At 39.8% G+C, this 18,367-nt stretch overlaps 1 protein-coding gene across 1 annotated transcript in view; it reads right to left on the reverse strand.

The window, feature by feature from the left end:
- The window catches only part of mcf2a (MCF.2 cell line derived transforming sequence a), a 35,426-nt gene that overhangs the window by 6,549 nt on the left and 10,510 nt on the right, over positions 1-18,367 (reverse strand). Inside the window, exons 3-23 of the mRNA XM_084718906.1 lie at positions 17,641-17,755; positions 17,214-17,304; positions 12,101-12,220; positions 11,467-11,583; positions 11,019-11,168; positions 10,770-10,885; positions 10,504-10,618; positions 9,825-9,944; positions 9,518-9,709; positions 9,229-9,420; positions 8,796-8,967; positions 6,636-6,712; positions 6,382-6,467; positions 6,173-6,239; positions 5,347-5,462; positions 3,873-3,942; positions 3,670-3,762; positions 3,331-3,423; positions 2,250-2,375; positions 1,929-2,150; positions 394-486 (exon numbers count right to left, since the gene is read on the reverse strand). Of these exons, the coding sequence (XP_084575032.1) occupies positions 394-486; positions 1,929-2,150; positions 2,250-2,375; positions 3,331-3,423; positions 3,670-3,762; positions 3,873-3,942; positions 5,347-5,462; positions 6,173-6,239; positions 6,382-6,467; positions 6,636-6,712; positions 8,796-8,967; positions 9,229-9,420; positions 9,518-9,709; positions 9,825-9,944; positions 10,504-10,618; positions 10,770-10,885; positions 11,019-11,168; positions 11,467-11,583; positions 12,101-12,220; positions 17,214-17,304; positions 17,641-17,755 (2,543 nt within the window). The remainder of the gene's footprint in view (positions 1-393; positions 487-1,928; positions 2,151-2,249; positions 2,376-3,330; positions 3,424-3,669; positions 3,763-3,872; positions 3,943-5,346; positions 5,463-6,172; positions 6,240-6,381; positions 6,468-6,635; positions 6,713-8,795; positions 8,968-9,228; positions 9,421-9,517; positions 9,710-9,824; positions 9,945-10,503; positions 10,619-10,769; positions 10,886-11,018; positions 11,169-11,466; positions 11,584-12,100; positions 12,221-17,213; positions 17,305-17,640; positions 17,756-18,367) is intronic.

The following is an 18,367-nucleotide window of genomic DNA, read 5'->3' on the forward strand; positions in this document are numbered from 1 at the left end:
GTCAGTGGATTACAACTTTGGGCATTGACCTACAATGTCAGACCTTTATTTACAGTTTATCCAGTTAACAATTTGTCTATGAATTGCTGAACATATCAATCTCCATTTCTCAGAGCTCATGGTGACATTTTAAAATGCCTTGTTTTATCAACCAACAGACAAAAACCCAAAGATTTTTTGTTTATTGTAAAAGTAGACTAAGAAAACCAGCAAATGTTCACAATAAAGAATATAATAGTGACATATTTTTGCTTAAAATATAATTAAAAGAGTAGCTCAGGTGGAAATGGTGGAAAACTACAATAAAGTAAGAAAAAGAAGGGGTTAAATTGTCAGTGAATGAGGCACTGTGTTTAACCTGCCAGCATTAAACTTTTTCAGACTCTTCCTTACCTGAACCACGTACACTTCCTCCCTGCCACTGTACCAGATCTCAAACTTCTTCACATCTCCCTTGACGTTCTCTGTGATCCCCACAGCAGTCATCTGCCAAGAGACATACACTGTTTACACTGAGACACACACACACAGCTTCAGGACAAGCAGCACAAACAGCACATCATACACCAGACTTACATCATGTAACACATCTGTCCTGTCAGAACACAAACATTCACACACCTCCGCTGTGTGGCTGCTTCCTCCCCACATCCTCAATAATAAATCAAGAGCAGCAGCAGCAGCAGCAGCTGTTGGTGCGACACTGGCTGTGACACTCTCTCCGCACATCAACACATACAGCAAATACAACAAAAGAAGTCTTACAGGAATATGGCGGGTTCTGTGGCCAGCTGGGCAACTTACACGTGTTAAAAGACATCAACACTGACACCAGTGTCAACTATGTGTCTCCAGTAGATTAGTCGCTTTATTACTTCGTCCTAAAACCTGAGTATAGATCATGTCATTGATAATGACATGGATAATACGAGACTATATGGGATGAACTTTAACCTGTGATATACAGGGTATATTTTTTCAACATTTTCCCAAGTGTTTTTTTAAGAGAGCAAGGAATTATCAATATAGCATTTCTAAACATACTAGTTTTCTTTAGAAAGCATAAATCATTTCTATTTGAATTATTTCAGAAAAAACAAAAAATACCAGAGTCAATATTATTAGCCCCCATAAGAACTGACCTTTTTATAACCACTGTTGTGCAATGATGTGCCAATCCTAAAAATTTTTCCTACGTTTGTGTCAACAGTATGCAATGTATTCCCTCTGGCACTCATGCTTCATCAGTTAGTTCACCAAAAGTGTTTTTGCCACAGACAGGCTCAGATTATTATTATAAGTATCTGACAACATTATAGAAAGGATCACTACACAGAAAGACCTTTTTTTAAAAGCGTAAGATCCTTTTTGTTTAACCAGAAACAACTGCTATGTCACTCTGTTTGAAGAGACAGGACTCCTGTGACAAAAAACATAATTTTACTTCTCTCGTCTACTACCTTGATTGTTTTTAACCCTTTAAACACCAAAAGTCACACACACACAAAAAAAAAAAACCCATGAGATTCTGCTTTAAATTTAGTTTTAAAAACCTGCCCACATACATCACATACATACATACAAAGTCACTATAATTTAAACAAAGTCTGACTTTATGTATTTTTCCCACAAAACTAACCTGTAGGTAATAATCCTTGTGATATTTTACATTATTTTTTACCAAACTCCTACAAAAACTGACAATCATGGCTGCATTTAAAATTATTTAGAATTTGATATTTCTCACACACCTGGTCATAATGTATGTTTACATAGAAGCACTGGAATAAATGATCCACTAATAACATAGGTTTAATTTATTTGTTTATTTCTAGGTCAAAACTTATTTTGATGTATTTATATCACACTTTAACCACAATAGCTGTTACACTCCTCTATGAGTCGCACAAACAAAGACATACACCAACCTTCAGATAGTGCTTGAAGCTGTATGAGGGCGTCTTGTCACAGCCGTCTCCGTGCTCCTCCCTCCTCTTGCAGAGGAGCAGAGCTCTCTCGTACAAGAAGAGATGTCTCTGCATCGGCTTAAAGCGAGCCAGCTCCTTCATGCGTGTGGGACCTCTCTTATGGCTGATCCACACGCTGAAAGAACCCTGCATCAACACGCGGCCCAGCTCACAAATGTCGCCCTGCGTATAACAGAGGGGAGGATTTATCTCAAGTTAATTAACGTTTCAGAATGTTCGGCCGTTATCAGTTGAACATGGATCGGGACAGATTTGGTTCACCTCATATCCGGTGATGGCTATCTGATGCATGGAGTCATTGACTGATTTGAGCAGGTCCAGCATGGCTGTCAGCGCCCCCTGTAGCTCAGAAGTGCCTTCGCAGTCTGTACTGTACTTCAGTAGTTCCTGAACACAAAAACAAAAGAACAGAAATGTAGGCAAATACATGAAAAACACACATAGATTCAGTAGCTGAAACAGTGCACCCTAGTGGCAAAGACTTATAATAAACAACTAGAGGTAAAGTGGGATGCTGAGGGTGTGTTCCAAGACTCATGCTGCCTAATATTTCATATACCAGAAAAGATTTATAATGTCCTAATACATAGTACACACTATGCCAAAAATAGCAGGATGTCTGCATCCAATCACATTTCAGTATGTAAGTCAGCTTGCTTTTCTGATACAATCCTCTGCACAGCTGAAGATACTGACACATCAACTGAACCACAGAGAGAGCACGGACAGATGACAGACGTACGTCAGAATACATCTTTGAGCAAGAAGGTCAAAGTTCAAGGCGCAGTGTTATGAAGAAGTAGGATGTCCCAAGTAGGGCTAGGTACCAAAACCCAGTGACAATATGGCACTGGTTCTTGGTACAAGTGGTATTTACTGGACCAAAGCACAACGCATATTTCGGTGCCTCATTTTGATACCACTTAAATGCCTGACCTGTTGAATATTGCCCTCTGGTCATCCAAACGGGATGTTAGAGGCAACAGAAGCATCAATGCACGTGCCTTTGCTATATTTCACTTGCTCCGATGACAGCAGGTAGCCTACCGTCAGCTAGTGGCACCTTACATATGGCTAAAACACCTCAAGCCAAATGGTCTGTGGCTGAATGTTATTTCTGACATGGGTTTTAGAAACTGATAGTGTTGTTCATATGTTTTGGTTGAATATATTTTTAATAACTAATAACCATTTGATTTCTATCGGACATAATGTTCTCTTACTGGATTATCTGTGTGAATTATGTCCAATCTCAGGTAAAATTTAGCTTAAAGTCACATACATAATGTAGGTGGTTGACTTTGTGTGTATTTTTATGATGGGACATTGTTCTCTGTCAAACCTTCAGCAGCAGCTGGTATTTGGTGAGGCGTTGGACTGGTTTCAGCAGGTAGGAATCCAGGCCCAGTTTGTGCTCCAGCTTTTTTTGACACTCCTTCACAAGGAAGACAAATAAAAACACAGTAAATGTTTGTCAATGATGGATCACATCTTTTTAATTGTAACTGTAAAACATTAAAGGACAGCAGTTGTTCTAACTTAGTGGTATTAAACAGTTTGGAACAATAAAAGCATATATTTTTGTATGAAACATTTATCGTAAACCTGTCTTACATGGCACCAGACAGCAAAGGAATGAGACAAAATAACTGATTGAAAGTGAAATTGTGGCAAAACCGACCTGAAAGAAGGCACAGTCTGAAAACTGTCTCCACAGCGCCTCAGAGCGTGGCTTATTCTGACAGTAGCATTCATACATCTGCAAACTCTCTTTCTGGGGAGACATGAAAGAGAGATTTTAAAAAAAAAAATCTGGAGGCAAATTGTGTACCAATGATCAAAATATAAAGAGGTTTCACAACATAAATATTTATATCATCTCACCCGCTCCAGAAAACAGGCTCCCACACCTTCAGGAGCGTCCAGGCATCCCTCCAGGTCCTGAAGGAAAACCCTGGATTACCAGAAAGGTCAAATGCCGAGAATTATTTCTCCAAAGCTAAAACAAAGTGACTGAAACAAACACCATCTTAACCCTTAACCACACATCAGCCTTAATACAATAAGTAGCTGTTAGGACCTCATGTGACTGAACCTTTCTCATGTTTTGCATGTATATCTTAAGTAGACTGTGTGTCTTTGCTTAACTACCTGTGGACCGGGGGAGGTTTAGTTTTCCACTGAAAATTCATAGAAATCAGAAATTGGATGTTTTGAAACACCGGGAGCAGGGGTGCTGCTTGAAATATTTTCAGTTTTGAACAGGAACATGTGAGGCATGTCAGACAGTTAAGCTTATATTTTTATTTTGAATTTGTTTTTATTTAGAGACGGGCAGACCTTGTTAAAGCTCTGAGTTACAGTCCTCTTTTGGTTGTATCTATTTATTTGATTTATGCAGCACCCTCAGGCCATTTTCCTTTGTATCTCCCCTCCTTTTTGTTGTCTTTTGTAAAATAATGTTACCTACAGCCAATCCATGCAATAAATAATTTATAACAAATCCATCCTGGTTTCATATTGATTCCTTTTTTTTCCTAGAGAGCTGGATCATACATAACACTGGCAAATACACAAGATCACACTACAGAAACCACTGTCACTGTCAATTAATCTCTCTCAGCAGATCACACTTATTTCTAGCTAGGATGGTGTGTTTGGCTCTAAAAATGACCAATAAAATGAGCCACAGACCTCAGCAGGCAACAATAAAATACTCTACCGTGTATATTTTACATGTTGAAAGGGCCCTGTGGAGTCTTCTTATAAACAAACAAACATTATGTTATATATACAGTACTAAATGTTCGGCTGTCTAATGTTTCAACCAGACTAGTAATTCGAATATTTAGCATTTATGGCAAAGTTATCTTTCTAAAACCAACAATTCAACTAGAATAAAGCGATTCACTTTAACACTCTAAACCAAAAAAACAAAATAAATCTCTTCATTAAAGAAAATCTTGGTATGCTCTAAGTGAAAGCTTGAGTGTAAAAGGGCTCAGAACATTTTAATTCATTCCCACTTTCAGTTATGTCTCATAAGTTGATGCAGCAGTTTTTAATTTGATACCATTTAGTCCACATGTGGTGCACAATTTAACCATGTGACGACTCAAGAATAGGATTAAATGGTCAAGAATCCCCTTAAAATACCACATTAAGGCACCAAGTTCTCAAATAACACCAGAGACAAATTCATGCTGTTATTTGGTATTAAAAACTTTTGACATTTAAGTATAAAATGGAACCATATTTGTGTCGTTGTGACGGTGTGAATCTTCTCCATACTTGACATACAGGCTTGTCTTTGTATTTTAAACAGGTCTGTGTGTGATGTGACTCATTAATCACTTGCCTGCTGTGAAAATTGTAGATCTCAGGCATGTTTCCAAAGAGGATGTCTCTCTTGCTGCGCAGGATCGGAGGCAGCAGCCCTGACAGGGCTGGGTTGTCCATCTCAGCCCTGTAACCCTGCACACAACAACAACAACACACAATTAAGAAAAACACAGTTCATGCATATGCAATTTTACCAGAAGGAATTTAACCTAAGGCTGGGTGATACAGCTGAAAAATGTATTATGATAAAATGTTTGATTTCAGTTGAATTATTGATCATTTTAATGGCTTATTTTTAATTTGACCACTTTATTTTGAATTTTACCACCTTAGTCTGAATTGAAACACTTTATTTATCAAGTGAAACAGGTTACAGACTTACTATGTTTAAAAACACCCCAGAAATTTCCATACTGGTGAGCTGACCTGTCCTTTTTTTAATTAATTTCCTCAATGTCTGCACATTTTCTCATTCAATGTTGTGTCTGTCGTTGTGTCACATCTCAAAGGTGCAACTGAACACAGCTGTTGAACGATTGGCTGTTTGCATGTCACACTCCATTATAGAGGGATATGATACACTGTTTATGAGCCAGGGCGTATTCGTTATGTGCTTTCATGATGGTTTGCATTAAATGCATTTAAGTGAAATTAATTAACATTTAATTAAACCATTTTCTTATGGCTATTGATGAAGTGTCCATTGCAGATACATATCACTATTGTTTTATAGCCCAGACCTAATTTAACCATCAATAACTCAATTAAGAACAACAAAACAACAAAGTTTTTACTTATTTTTGTGCAACATAAAAAACAGGAGTAAAAGTGTGTTTTCTCACCAGCAGAACTGACAGCAGCTCTTCCACATAGATCCTTTCTGTCTCTATGAGTTCCCTCATCACGTGACTGTGACCCACACACAGAGAGATATAGACGGAGAGAGAGCCAGAGGGCATCATTAGCACTGAACAAAGAGAATCACAAAGCAAACAGCATCAAGAGCAGTGCTGAGGACACACAGATGTGTGGACAGATGCCTCCTCCTCACCGCTTCAACTGATCAGGGCTGTCCTCTCCCTCCAGACTGTACGACACACAGCTCCGGCTCTCCTGGTAGTCGTGGATCACCTCAATCTGAGCGCAACACAAGTGGACAAAAGTGACTCTTCCACTTGGATTTAGAGAAAATTTTATTATACTGAACAAATTATTGGAGTCAGATAAAAAAAAACATGAGCTAATAAACATTTTTAGGGTTCAATGCAGCTGTCATAGTGGGAAAAAAAGTATTTTTTTCCTTACTTTTCTAGGGTTGGGGCTCTTTCGGGATGCTCTCTTTCCAGGCAGAGACAGGTCAAATGTGAACTTCAAACCATCCCCTGTAAAAGAGAGACCATCAGTCACAGCAGCAGCAGTTCATCAAAGTGTATGAGTTACATTTGCATACAGTATATTTCCACATAGTCTGATGGGGAGAGACTCAGAGGAGAAGGCTCATCGAAGCACCCGCACTAAATCAAAAACAATTATTATTTTAGGACCTCGTGCACACAATAGCCTCAAAAGGGTTGTCTTGCCCTACCTGTGACCTTTTCTATTCCTCAGTAACTTATTAAAAAAACATTAATCAGCCATAATCGACACTTGAGGTAATCAATGATAACAGGTTGCCTCCTCTAAAAGTGCAGCCTGGGTTCAGTGTGCACAGATCTGAAGCAGTGTTTGGCATGACTGTCAGTGTCCTTTTGATCCTGCCAGCTCAAACCTTACATGATTTTCCAAGCTCAACATGGTTGCATGTGCCCTCGCATGTGCCATGTTACACTCATCAGTGGTACACATGCATGCACATAACGTGCACATATGCATGTACTGGATCAAATCAATCAAAGCTAACCACTTTTCCCTTCATCTCCTCTCTTAAATGGCTGCTGTTCCGGGTATCAAGGGGGTTCACAATCACTTTCACTCTCTTTCTTGTCATTACTCTCATTAGTATGGCTTCATATCATGAAGAACAAAACCTTTAAAGGCATGAATGGACAGAGAAAGAAGCCTGTGATCCTTTCCCTTTCACACTCTGTGGTGGAGACACGTTCAGTGGTGCAGTAGAGACATTCAAATAAAAAGAAAACTCACCAGATAACACATACAGTATTAATTGGGTACCACTGACTGTATATGGTGAGCTTTGTGGAACCCTCCCTCGAGAGGCAGAGAGAGATGAAAGCTTCTTTAATGTATATGAACCACATATGGTTCTATAGCCGCTATACTCACTAATAAAGCAGTCAGGTGTTTTCCCAGTGGACTGATTATACCTTCTACCCTCGTTACGGCTTGTTTGTAAAGGTGGCCTTCTCACCCCAAAGCCAAGTCAGGAACACCTCAGGCCTACTCAGTGGGACCCTGTGATGTGTTAATGTAATCGTGGTGCCTAAAGGAAAGACGCAAGGGGGAGAGGGATTGGTTACAGGCCATAAGGGCTGGGACGGGACCCCATACTGGGCCTGGGAAACAACAGGAGGCTGGGTGGGGAGTTGGTTGATTCGTAGAAATACATTCTGCAAGCTGGTGCAGATAAATGCTGTTAACAGTGCTGTAACTTTATTTTTGCAATTGTGTATTAATGAGCTGAGAAAAATCTCTATTTCAACAATCATTCTTTCTTTTGATGTGTGTGGGCTTGTTTAACTACATTCGTGGGGTCCAAAAACTGGGACCCTACTAAACATGTGGGGTCTGTCCAGCTTTGTGGGGACCAAATTGCTGGACACCACAAGTTTAAAGGCCTGTTTGAGGGTCAACGCTTGGCTTTATGGTCAGGGTTGGTTGTAGTGGGTAGGAGTAGGCAAGTATTACACCTTTTTACACCAATATCAGGACATACTGTACTGTAATGTACTATAGGTTTTTTAAATGTGGGCGATTGATTCCTTTCCCCTGGCCAGTAGACCTGTTTGCCCGTCAGTTATTTTTTCTGATGTGTGCTGGAAAGCCAGAGATCAGAGCGAAAGGGGATTTTAAAAGTCTCTGTGTGTTCATCTCTCTGTACATTTGTAGCTTCTAACTGAATCTCTGTTTAAAAAGTAAGTACTTTCTCTCCTGCATTGATGTTCGTACTTTCAGGTATCTGCTTTTATTCAGCTGTACAGTAGTCTTGTTAAGTTTCAGCAGATTAAAACTCAACATTGACAGATTTCGCTGCTTCATAATAAAAGCTGTTAGATAACAAAATAATGAGGGACTTTTATTGTGAAGAATTTGTAGGAAATAAAATGTTTATCCACCATTCAGACAGACATCCATGTATCCCTCATTTGCTGTGACCACTCACACTTGTCCGTGGACCTTTCCATGCGGCCACCACACTCTACATGAGTCCTTCAGGTAAGTGTTAGGGAACACATTATGCCAATGACTAGTCCTCACAAATATAGTAATACAAGTGTGTGTGTGTACCATGCTTGGGTGAGAAGAGTGGGGATTTGGAGCGTGGTGGGTTTTCAGGCCTGGGGGCAACCAGTTGGACCGGTCGCACATGTTTGTCTGCCAACTTCCTGAGACAAGCCTGTCTGTTCTGGATCATCTGCTGCACTGCTGCATGTTTCTCAAACGTTTCCCCGATCTGAGCCTGACAGAGAGAGAGGAGGACACAGAGGCAGGACATTTTAATTGTAATATAAAATCCAGAAATAGTACTGAGAGAAAAAGATAGCTCAAGGTCAAACAAACTGGAGCTCCAATATCTATCTATCAATATATTGCCTAGTCCTGTAGTGAAATACTCTCTTGGTATTGGTATGACTTTTTAAAGCCAGCCTGCTCCAGTGAGTGGTCTGAAAATGTTGAGTGGACGTATTGAATTATTTTCACTTGAAAAACTGTCACTGACCTGCAGCTGAGGTGTAATAACAGTCTCGTACTCGATGGACAGGATGTCAGGCCCTGAGCTCAGCATAGACGGCGCCCCCTCCAGGAACCTCTCAATGTCCTTTAAAGCGGCCTGGGCCCCCTCTTTAGACTGAAACTTATCTACCAGCTGATTGGCCAGCAGATACGCACCATCATCACACCAAGTTTTGGCCTGAAGGCAGAGAACATGTGTGTATCACTATAAAGAAGTCCTGGTGTGAGTGTGTCTGTGTGTGTGTGAGTGTGGGTGTATGCACAAGCCTCAGTACCTGTCCAAGACAAAGCAGTAACTGGTGTGTGTGCAGAAGACGAGTGTGTTTGGTCTTTAGAGCAGCATTGAGTGTATCACAGTAGTGGCGAAGCTCGTTGCAGCGCTGCATAATGAGAGCCATGGCGTAGTGGTGACCTGCTGACAGCTGGTGTCCGTGAAGGATGATGATCTGAGCTCGAGACATCACCTCCTGATAGAGCCGACAAAGACACAACCACTATATGTACAGTTTATGTATTTATGACAAACCCATCTGTCACACAAATCTAGTAAATACTTGCTGTTATTTGCAGATCTTGACTGACCTGTGCATTGGATTCCAGACTGTCCAACTTTTTGAGAGCCTGTTCTGTTTGAGCCAGAGTGTCGACAGATATCGACAGCCCCTTCTCCTGTGCCATCAGATGGTCCAGACACATTTCCATCTAAACAGAAAACACATGCCATCAGATATACACAGGCTATCAAGAAAACAGTCTAAAGTCAACCCAGTGGCTCCCAGAGATGTTACAACTCACATTACTTTTGCACATCACCCTGACAATACTTTGCACATTCCTTGTAAAATATTTTGCGCATCCCCTATATGATAATTCCCTGGATAATATTTTGCACATTGCACGTGTTATCATTAATTTTCTATTTGTGCTTCTTGCACTACATATGTGTTGTGTTATGCACATTTATACCACAGCAAATTCCTTGAATGTGAAAACCTATCTGGAAATATGCTGATTAAAATCTGAGACTGATGATTGCACAAGACAATATTTGAAGTGCCCAAAATTAAAAGACTCTGGGTCTCTGTGTGAGTTGATCATTTTGCAGAAATCTGCTGAGTATTAATCATCTGCGTGAGGATATGGGTATTTACATAAATAAATGCAAAGCAAAAAAAATACTTTGCTTTGAGTATGAAAATATAGATCATGCATAAACACACAAAACATATATACATGTACACATGATAGATAGAATTCATACCTCCTGAAAGCTTTGTTCATATCTGAGCAACTGCAGGTACTGATGGAGTTTCAGATGATGTTTCTCAAAGAAGCCATCGAAGGCTGACTCCATGTCTCTGAGCTGTGCAAGAAGCCTAAAAACCAGAGAAATGTTGCCTGAAATCTCATTTATTTCCACTATGAAGTGCTCCATAAACTATTTGAGGTTTCAAACACACTTTTTGGCAACTAATCTAAGAGCTGATAAAGTACAAGAGAGATAAAGGCTGTTTGAAGTTGTCTTACCTCTGTACTGTTTCCCAGTCCAGCCTCACATCCCAGTGGGAGTCATCCTCCTTCCCAGAGCTCTCCAGGCTTAAGAGGAGATGGCGACCCTCTTTTGACACCGACCTGATTGCATCCTGTCAATCAGAGGACAACTTTGATCAGAAATGAGCAGCATTCAAAAAGGCACTTTATAAAATACTACACAATCCACAATAGAAGACTAATATAATTGTGGTCATATTAAAAATACCTCATTTGAAACCTTACTTTGAGTTTCCTGTACTTGTCAGTGTGAGATTCGAGGAGCTGCTCGATGGCTTTTCCCTCATCAGGCAGATCTGTCTCTGCCAGCTCAGTGCCAAACCCCTGCAGCATCTGTGCAATGTCTTTGACTGTTACAGCAAAACTTTCTATGGCCTGTGGTGGAAAAAAAGATGTACGTAAAAAATAAAGAAATACAGCTGCTTTGACTATAAAAATGATTGCATCGGACAGGTTTGAAAACTCAGGAGCATTTGTTTGGAATGGGTGCATTTTCTTGTGTATCTTATATTTCATGTTCATATATGCAGAATTTACCAAACTTTTAAACAAACATTGGCTGCAATCAGAGGAGTGAACCTCAGAAACTAAAAGAAAATAAGAGGGTGATGATGACTAGTGATATGGATTACTGTTTGTTTCTAGTGTTTTGCAGAATTGATTTGTAGCTTACTGTTCGTAAAACAATCCAGTCACTGTGACAATAATCCAAAGTGCCTCCAAACTCTGAAGTCAGCTGGTTCTCATCAATGTAGCGCAGCAGGTCTGTGACAGAGCTCAGCATCACCACCTAAAGGTGCAGACAAAACCTGAGACCTCACAAAGAACACTTTGTACTTTCGGCAAATTTCTGAGACTGGCATGTTAATTTTTTCTTTTACTTCCAAGTATATAATTACCTCATGTTTTTAAAATAGACATTTGATTTTCTTTTAATAGGAAAAATAGTTAAGGGGTAAATGAGTAAGTCTCTTTGCCATGCTGGAGGAGGTATGATTGGCACCAGAATAAAGGGTTTTTAGAACCACTGGCATGTACACAATGTTTGGAAATGGTGGGATAAACCTCAAATTTTTACTGTTCATTCTTAATAAATAAAGTCCTTAGATTGCTAGAAATATTAGAGACATTCTGCTGGAAGATAATCCGCTTTACTATATTTGTTTCAAAAGTTCAAACGGAAATCAAGTTCTTGGTCTTGTCCACCACAGAACATTTGACTCATGGAGATCAGGGTTATAAACAGAACAAAGTGTACCTGGTTGTGATGTGGGACATGTTTGGTAACTGAGGAGGAGCTGCCTTACTGGCATCTTGAGCATGAAGTCCTCTTGGCTGAAGCGAAAGCCAATATCAGTAACAGTGCGGTGGAAGAAGCTGGTGGGACGGAGCACCAGGACCAGGTGGAGGTTCCCAGGAAAGGAAGCCTTGAAGAGGGAAAAAAAAACAGATGTTCATTGTCAGATTGATGATGCTGCATACAGAGAAGGATTCAGAAACAAAAACTTTGTAGGCAGCACTTTATAGTAAAGGTACATGAGTTTTTATGAATTCATACATGAAAAACCATGAATTAATTTATGAAGTACTTCATGAACTATCAGGAATGCACAAAGATTAACAGTATCTCATGCATGAATTAATGCAAGAACTAAGGCCTTTTAATAATCATGATTTCTGAGTTATTAATGATGTTCATGTCTTCTTCACGGGTAAGTCTGCAGTTAAAGAGACAGGGCAAAAAAACTGACCAATCACAGCAGTGGGCATGTATTCTGTTGAATTCTTCATGACTTCATCATGTTTGTGGCCCTTGAAATAAAGTGGTGACCTGTCCGTCTTGATGAAAAACATGCTTAATTGTGTCATAATTATGAAATCACATAAATTAAAGTCATAGTTCAGGTTATTTAAAATGGGGTTCAATAGTCATTAGTGCATTACCTACAGTAGCACCGAAGGTAAGCAATAAACTACTGGGGGCTGTGTCAGCAACAAAAGATATTTAGCCACTTAAAAAAGATCCAACGAAAAATTTAAATATCAGTTTAAGTGTACTCTATTTTTAGAATATTTCCATTGTTTTAGTTTTCCATCTTATAGCCTTTTCTGACAGGAAACAGCCACTAAATAAGCTCTCTGCAAATCAACCAAACTCCAGTGGCGAAATCAGGAATTCTACCATGCAGAACGTGGGAGTTGCTTGCCTACCACTGCTTGATATGTTAATGTGTTTGTATTACTGTGTAATTTCAGTGTTAGTTTAGATAGTTTCTATTCACCAGAGTGTCACAATAACACAATAACAAACTAATCAATGAAGGCAGTGGCAGACAAGCAACTCTCGTGTTCTGCAGTTTTATTGATTTCACCTGAAGTTTAGCTGGTTTGGAGAGAATAAGGAAAAGGCTATCTGATGACAAAGTAAAGCAGTGAAAATATTCTTAATATAGCGTACACGTAAAATAAATTTTTTAGGTGGACCCTTTTTAAGTGGCCAGTACCTTTTGTTGCTGACCAGTTCCTTGCTTAGCTTCCATGCTGGTACTCGTCTCTGCTTCTCCAAACTGAGGGTGTGTTGATCACCATCTACTGTAGGTAATACACTCAATATGGATCAGTACCTCATGCAACCCTGCTGTACATCAAATGATCTGAACTACACATGATGCATTGAAAATCTTCTTTTCCTAACTAAATAATTGATAATTGAGTCCAAACCTATGATCATGAGACCTACATATACAGAAGTGCTGACTTCATTTGAAGGGCCACAAACAAGATGAAGTCATGAAGAAGTAATGTTTAGTTAATCATGATTACATCATTTGGAATTCGTGTGTAGTGTTGTGAGTGGTCGGGTTTGGCCCTGTTCCTTTCACTGCAAATTTACCTGTGAAGACGACACGGACATCATTAATTACTCAGAAATCATTGTGATTGAATACTTTAGATGTTGCATTAAGTCACGCATGAGATGCTGCTCCTCCTTGTACATTCATTAAAGTTCATGAACCACTACATTAATGAAGTCATGTATGATCTCAGTGCACATTCAACATCAGCTTTTTTAACGTGGTGCGACACAGATCAAACTCCTGTATGCACACTGGCACGGGAAGAGATGAAGAGGGAAAAAGCATGAAAAAGCTCCCATCCTCTATATCTCACATGAGAGACTTCAGGTCTCAACCTCTCTGTCACACAGGCGATTACTGTCAGCCTAATGGATTCAAGGTTCAGCAGTCGCTACATCAGTTACACACATGTCACACGCTTCATTTCATCTGCAGGTCGTCTCAGGTCGTCGTCTGTGTATGAATGTCTGCTCAGTTTCTGCAGTATAGAGTGTATGTAGAAGACATGGGGGCAATGGGAACTGTAAATAACTACTGACATGCTGTATTGTACATTAAAAAAATATTTTTATCTAGAAAGTCAACTGGTCAACCTGATATTGGCCTATCACAGCTATTGGTATAACCATATATATTTTTAACAGAACATGCTGATTGTTGTAATTTGTTAACTTTATAGACAGCATTCTGATTATATTTTTCTTATTTCAGGGGTAATAATTTTGCTCTATTTGTTTTTTGTTTGTTTGTTTGTTTTGGTTTTGTTTTTTTAATAGATACTTGTAATTATGAAAAGTTAACTGTTTCAGTGTTGTTAACTGTTTCCGATGTATTTTTGGACAATAAAGTTAGTTAAATATCCTGCCTCCACTGCATATCTTTGTCACAAGTGTTAACCATGTTCCAGGGATATTGCTAAGAATGTGAGTTTATGCTTATTCTGTCTTCTGTTTTGGTCCCTAATCTGGGGTCCAGGCCCCCTTGAGGGGGACAACAAAAATCACAGGGGGTCCCCGAGGTTTCGTCTGTTCTGAGGTTGTCAAAATCAAATTTGCACATATCTGATTACAAAATTATTTTAAAAGATGCATTTTTTTTGTCCTCACTACAAAATACAGTAGTAGGCTAATTAGTAAAGTCCTCTGTGACGTATGTGATAATGATGGATAACAATAATACTGTTCTTTTGTTAAGGGTGAGTATCTATAACTTACTCTGTTGGGTTGCCAAAAGAAAAAATATTAAGCTTATACTAGAAAAGAGACATTTACCAAAGGTTAAGGTTCAAAGAATGCAAATGATTATAATTTATGTTAATTTTTCACAGTAAAGCTTTGGCATGTATCACTTATTCTTTTGCCACTGCTGTATAATATATTCTATATTATAATCTGTATAAAGAATATTGGCTGATATATTGATATCAGAATTTCTTTACTCCCTTATATCAGTATCAGCCCTAAAAATCAGTATTAGTCAGGCCCTTATGTAAGGACTTGCATATTTACATCATGCAGGTGCAGGTCATGCAAAAGCAGCTCTGCAGCAGGATTTTAAAAGACTACAAACACTGCCTCCTCAACATTTTGTTATTTCTCAAAATATCACCAGCCCTGTCTTTGCATGTGACGCAACTTCTGACATTTATCTGTCCTGACTCCACCGCCAGGGTCGATAACTCGAGCCTCAGATTTCAGAATAAACATGCATTATAAAGCCTTCCGTTATTGTGATTAGGTTTCATTCACAAACAGCCAATCGCATGACGAAGCAGGAGCGCGCGCTGCACCGCAGTGCTGCGCCCCTCATCATCATCAGCCACAGCCGGTGCCACTGCCGCATTCACCCTGCCCGCCCAAAAACTTCACCCAAAACTCTTCACACGGTGAATAAAACTAACGAGCAGCTCGTTACCGGGCTCCGCCGCATCTTCGGCACTCCCCGCCGGTAAAAGCAGTCAGTCATGGTGTTAGAAGCCATCTCGGTTCTATATAAGTTCCAGCCCGTCCGATGGAAACCGGTGCCAAGCTAAAGGTTTGCAGCGGCTCCCTCCAGGCTGCCTGACCACAGCCGCAGCGCTGCTGCTGCTGCTGCCTGCTGCCTCTCAGACGGAGGGTGGCAGCGCTGACTGCAATGTTTCCCTCCCGCCTTCCTCCCTCCTCATCCTCTCATCCTCTCAGCACCCCGCGTCATCACTCAGTTTTTGCTTACTCATACATTTGCAGCAGTGTGCAATGGGACATTTAGTTCAGACAGAGGTTTCAGGAGGGTAGACCAGGGACAATTGTAACATTTTTCATCACAGAGTACTTTAAATACAGTAGTCACCTTTTGACGTAAGAATTCACCAAACTTGTAATATTAATTTAATGCAAGAAGTCAAGAGTGTTTCTATTGCCCTCTTGATATGAGCAACTGTGTGGTTGGGGGCAACTGTAACAGTGGAAAATCAGACCTATTAACCCACAGTATTAAGTATTTTTACTTATTTATTTATTTATTTATTGCGTATGGTTCAAAAGCCAAATTGCTTCAAGACTGTTGAGAATTAAAGAATGCCTTGTCATTCAATACCAAATTCTGATACCTTAGGAGTAAATCTTGAACTTGTGGCTTATTTTTTATGTTGTAAAACTGGTTTAAGTGGAAAAATGCCATGGAGCTGAATCATAGAACTAAAGAGTTGAAATAGACAACTTTTACCACATTGGGTAAGTGTGTAAAAAGGAAGTAAAAAATGAAACTAAAGATTTTTATCATTGTGTGTAATTTCATTTTCATTTTTTAAAATGGATTTTTATAAAATTGGTATAGAACAAAGTATTGTTCTGGAAGTGATATTGATGTCAAGGTACTGCTACTATTACCTGTATCAAAATTTTTTGAATGAACCCAAGCCCTAGCCATGTGGCTGGTGGGTACCACAATGTTACAACTGCCCCCAGTCTTGCATCCGTATGCTAGCTAGCAACACCTATATTAGCATAGTTTGTTAGTGTAATTTTTAAACAACAACCCAGAGATAAAATACTTGTAAATTCAAATTCACATTCATCTAAACTTCTGACAGCAAAAGAAAAATATTGTACGTCCAAAAAGTAACTTTCATACATCAAAATCAGTTTTCTCCTAACAAGTTCTGCCTGAGGTGAATGATCCTGCTCCTGCTCCACAGGCAGACAGAGAACCTACTGAGCATGTGCAGAGCAAGTGTCATCACGCTAGCTTGTTTCTGATTGGAGGAACTGAGTGTGTTACAGTTGCCCTAGGTTACAACTGCTGCATGTCTCCCCTACTTTTCAAACTACACACCTCATGGAACTAGAAGCCAAAAACCCCTTTGATTTAATGGCAAAAACAGTTGTTTGGTCCCGTGGATGCGACTCAGGTTTTCAGCACCATGGACAGCAACTCATAAATAAAACAGCAGCCTTTAGTTCAGGCACAGCCATGTTGCAGCTATTTCATATGCATGATGTCGAAGCTGTCCAGTAGAAATTATTGATTAGACACAAATGGGCGTGATGCAAAGAAAATATGAAATATGAAATATGAAACTCACAGCTATCCTGGCAAGTGCAGTTTTGATAGAGGCCCACGTATCCAGTCTTCGGTCTAAAATGATGATGAATTTTACTCCGGGTTGCCTCGTTCTGCAAGAAAAATTAGGCAGTTGTATATAGTTGTAATGTCAATCATGTGATTTTTAGCTGTAAAATCATGTCATTTATCAGCGCTTTACATCTACATATGTTAGTTCATTATTTTAATTCACTGCAAAAGCCCTGGATTTGATCCAATTTAAGCTTTCCTAATGTCTTTGGGAGAGTGAGGTGTGGACATAGAGGGCATCAGGAGGACATCTGACACACAGTGAGCTGAGGAGCAGCTGAGGCCAGCTGTGCTCAGAATACAAGCGCTGGGCTTTTGGTGCACTGCAGAAAGGGAGAGGGAGAGAGTCAGACAGGAATAGATGGAGGAGGACGCACCGAGGGATGAGAGTGAGGTATGTAAAGACTTTGGCTAAAGCTTCCTCTGGAATGTCACTGAAAGCTGAGCATTCTGGGAGGGTGATGATGACACTGGAGTCTTCCCCACGGCCCCCTGGGGAAAAAAAGATAGAAGAAATCGATTACAAATATGTCTAGATATGTTTTGTAAAACACTGTGGTAAGTGAGTCACTTCAGTTCATTCAGTCATACCTGCCCCACCTCATACTAGTGTTAAATGCAGATATGATTGCCATGTTGTTTTTCTTTAGAAAAAGTTGGTGCCAGCCGTTCTTCTCTGCATCATGACTGCACAAGGTGCCCCTAATGAGGTTGTGACCACCTACAAATATTATGGACTCAAAGTTGATGAAAGCCTTATTTAAAGGTGCAATATGTAACACTCTAGTGTTTAAAACTGAGCACTGCAGTCCAAATAATGAGTTGGATCTATAGACATCCCAATCCCTTTTTAATATCCTATGTGGTCTATGATGGAGCTGTTTCGCCCGCCTGCTCCTCCCCAAACTTGAAGGTCAGGCAGATTGTCTGTCTGCTGCAGGGACAGTGAAGCCGAGCGAATGCAGGATGAGTACATTTTATTTTAACAATAATAACCGACGACAAGTCCTTCATTGTAAATTGATCAGCTGTTTATAACTGTGAATAGTCTGTCCATGTAAAGCTAAGGCCTTTATCCTGAAAACAAAAGCCAGCTGCTCCAAA

This window comes from Lutjanus erythropterus, chromosome 5 (assembly GCF_056507025.1).
Source record: "Lutjanus erythropterus isolate fLutEry1 chromosome 5, fLutEry1.hap2, whole genome shotgun sequence".
NCBI lineage: Eukaryota > Metazoa > Chordata > Actinopteri > Lutjaniformes > Lutjanidae > Lutjanus > Lutjanus erythropterus.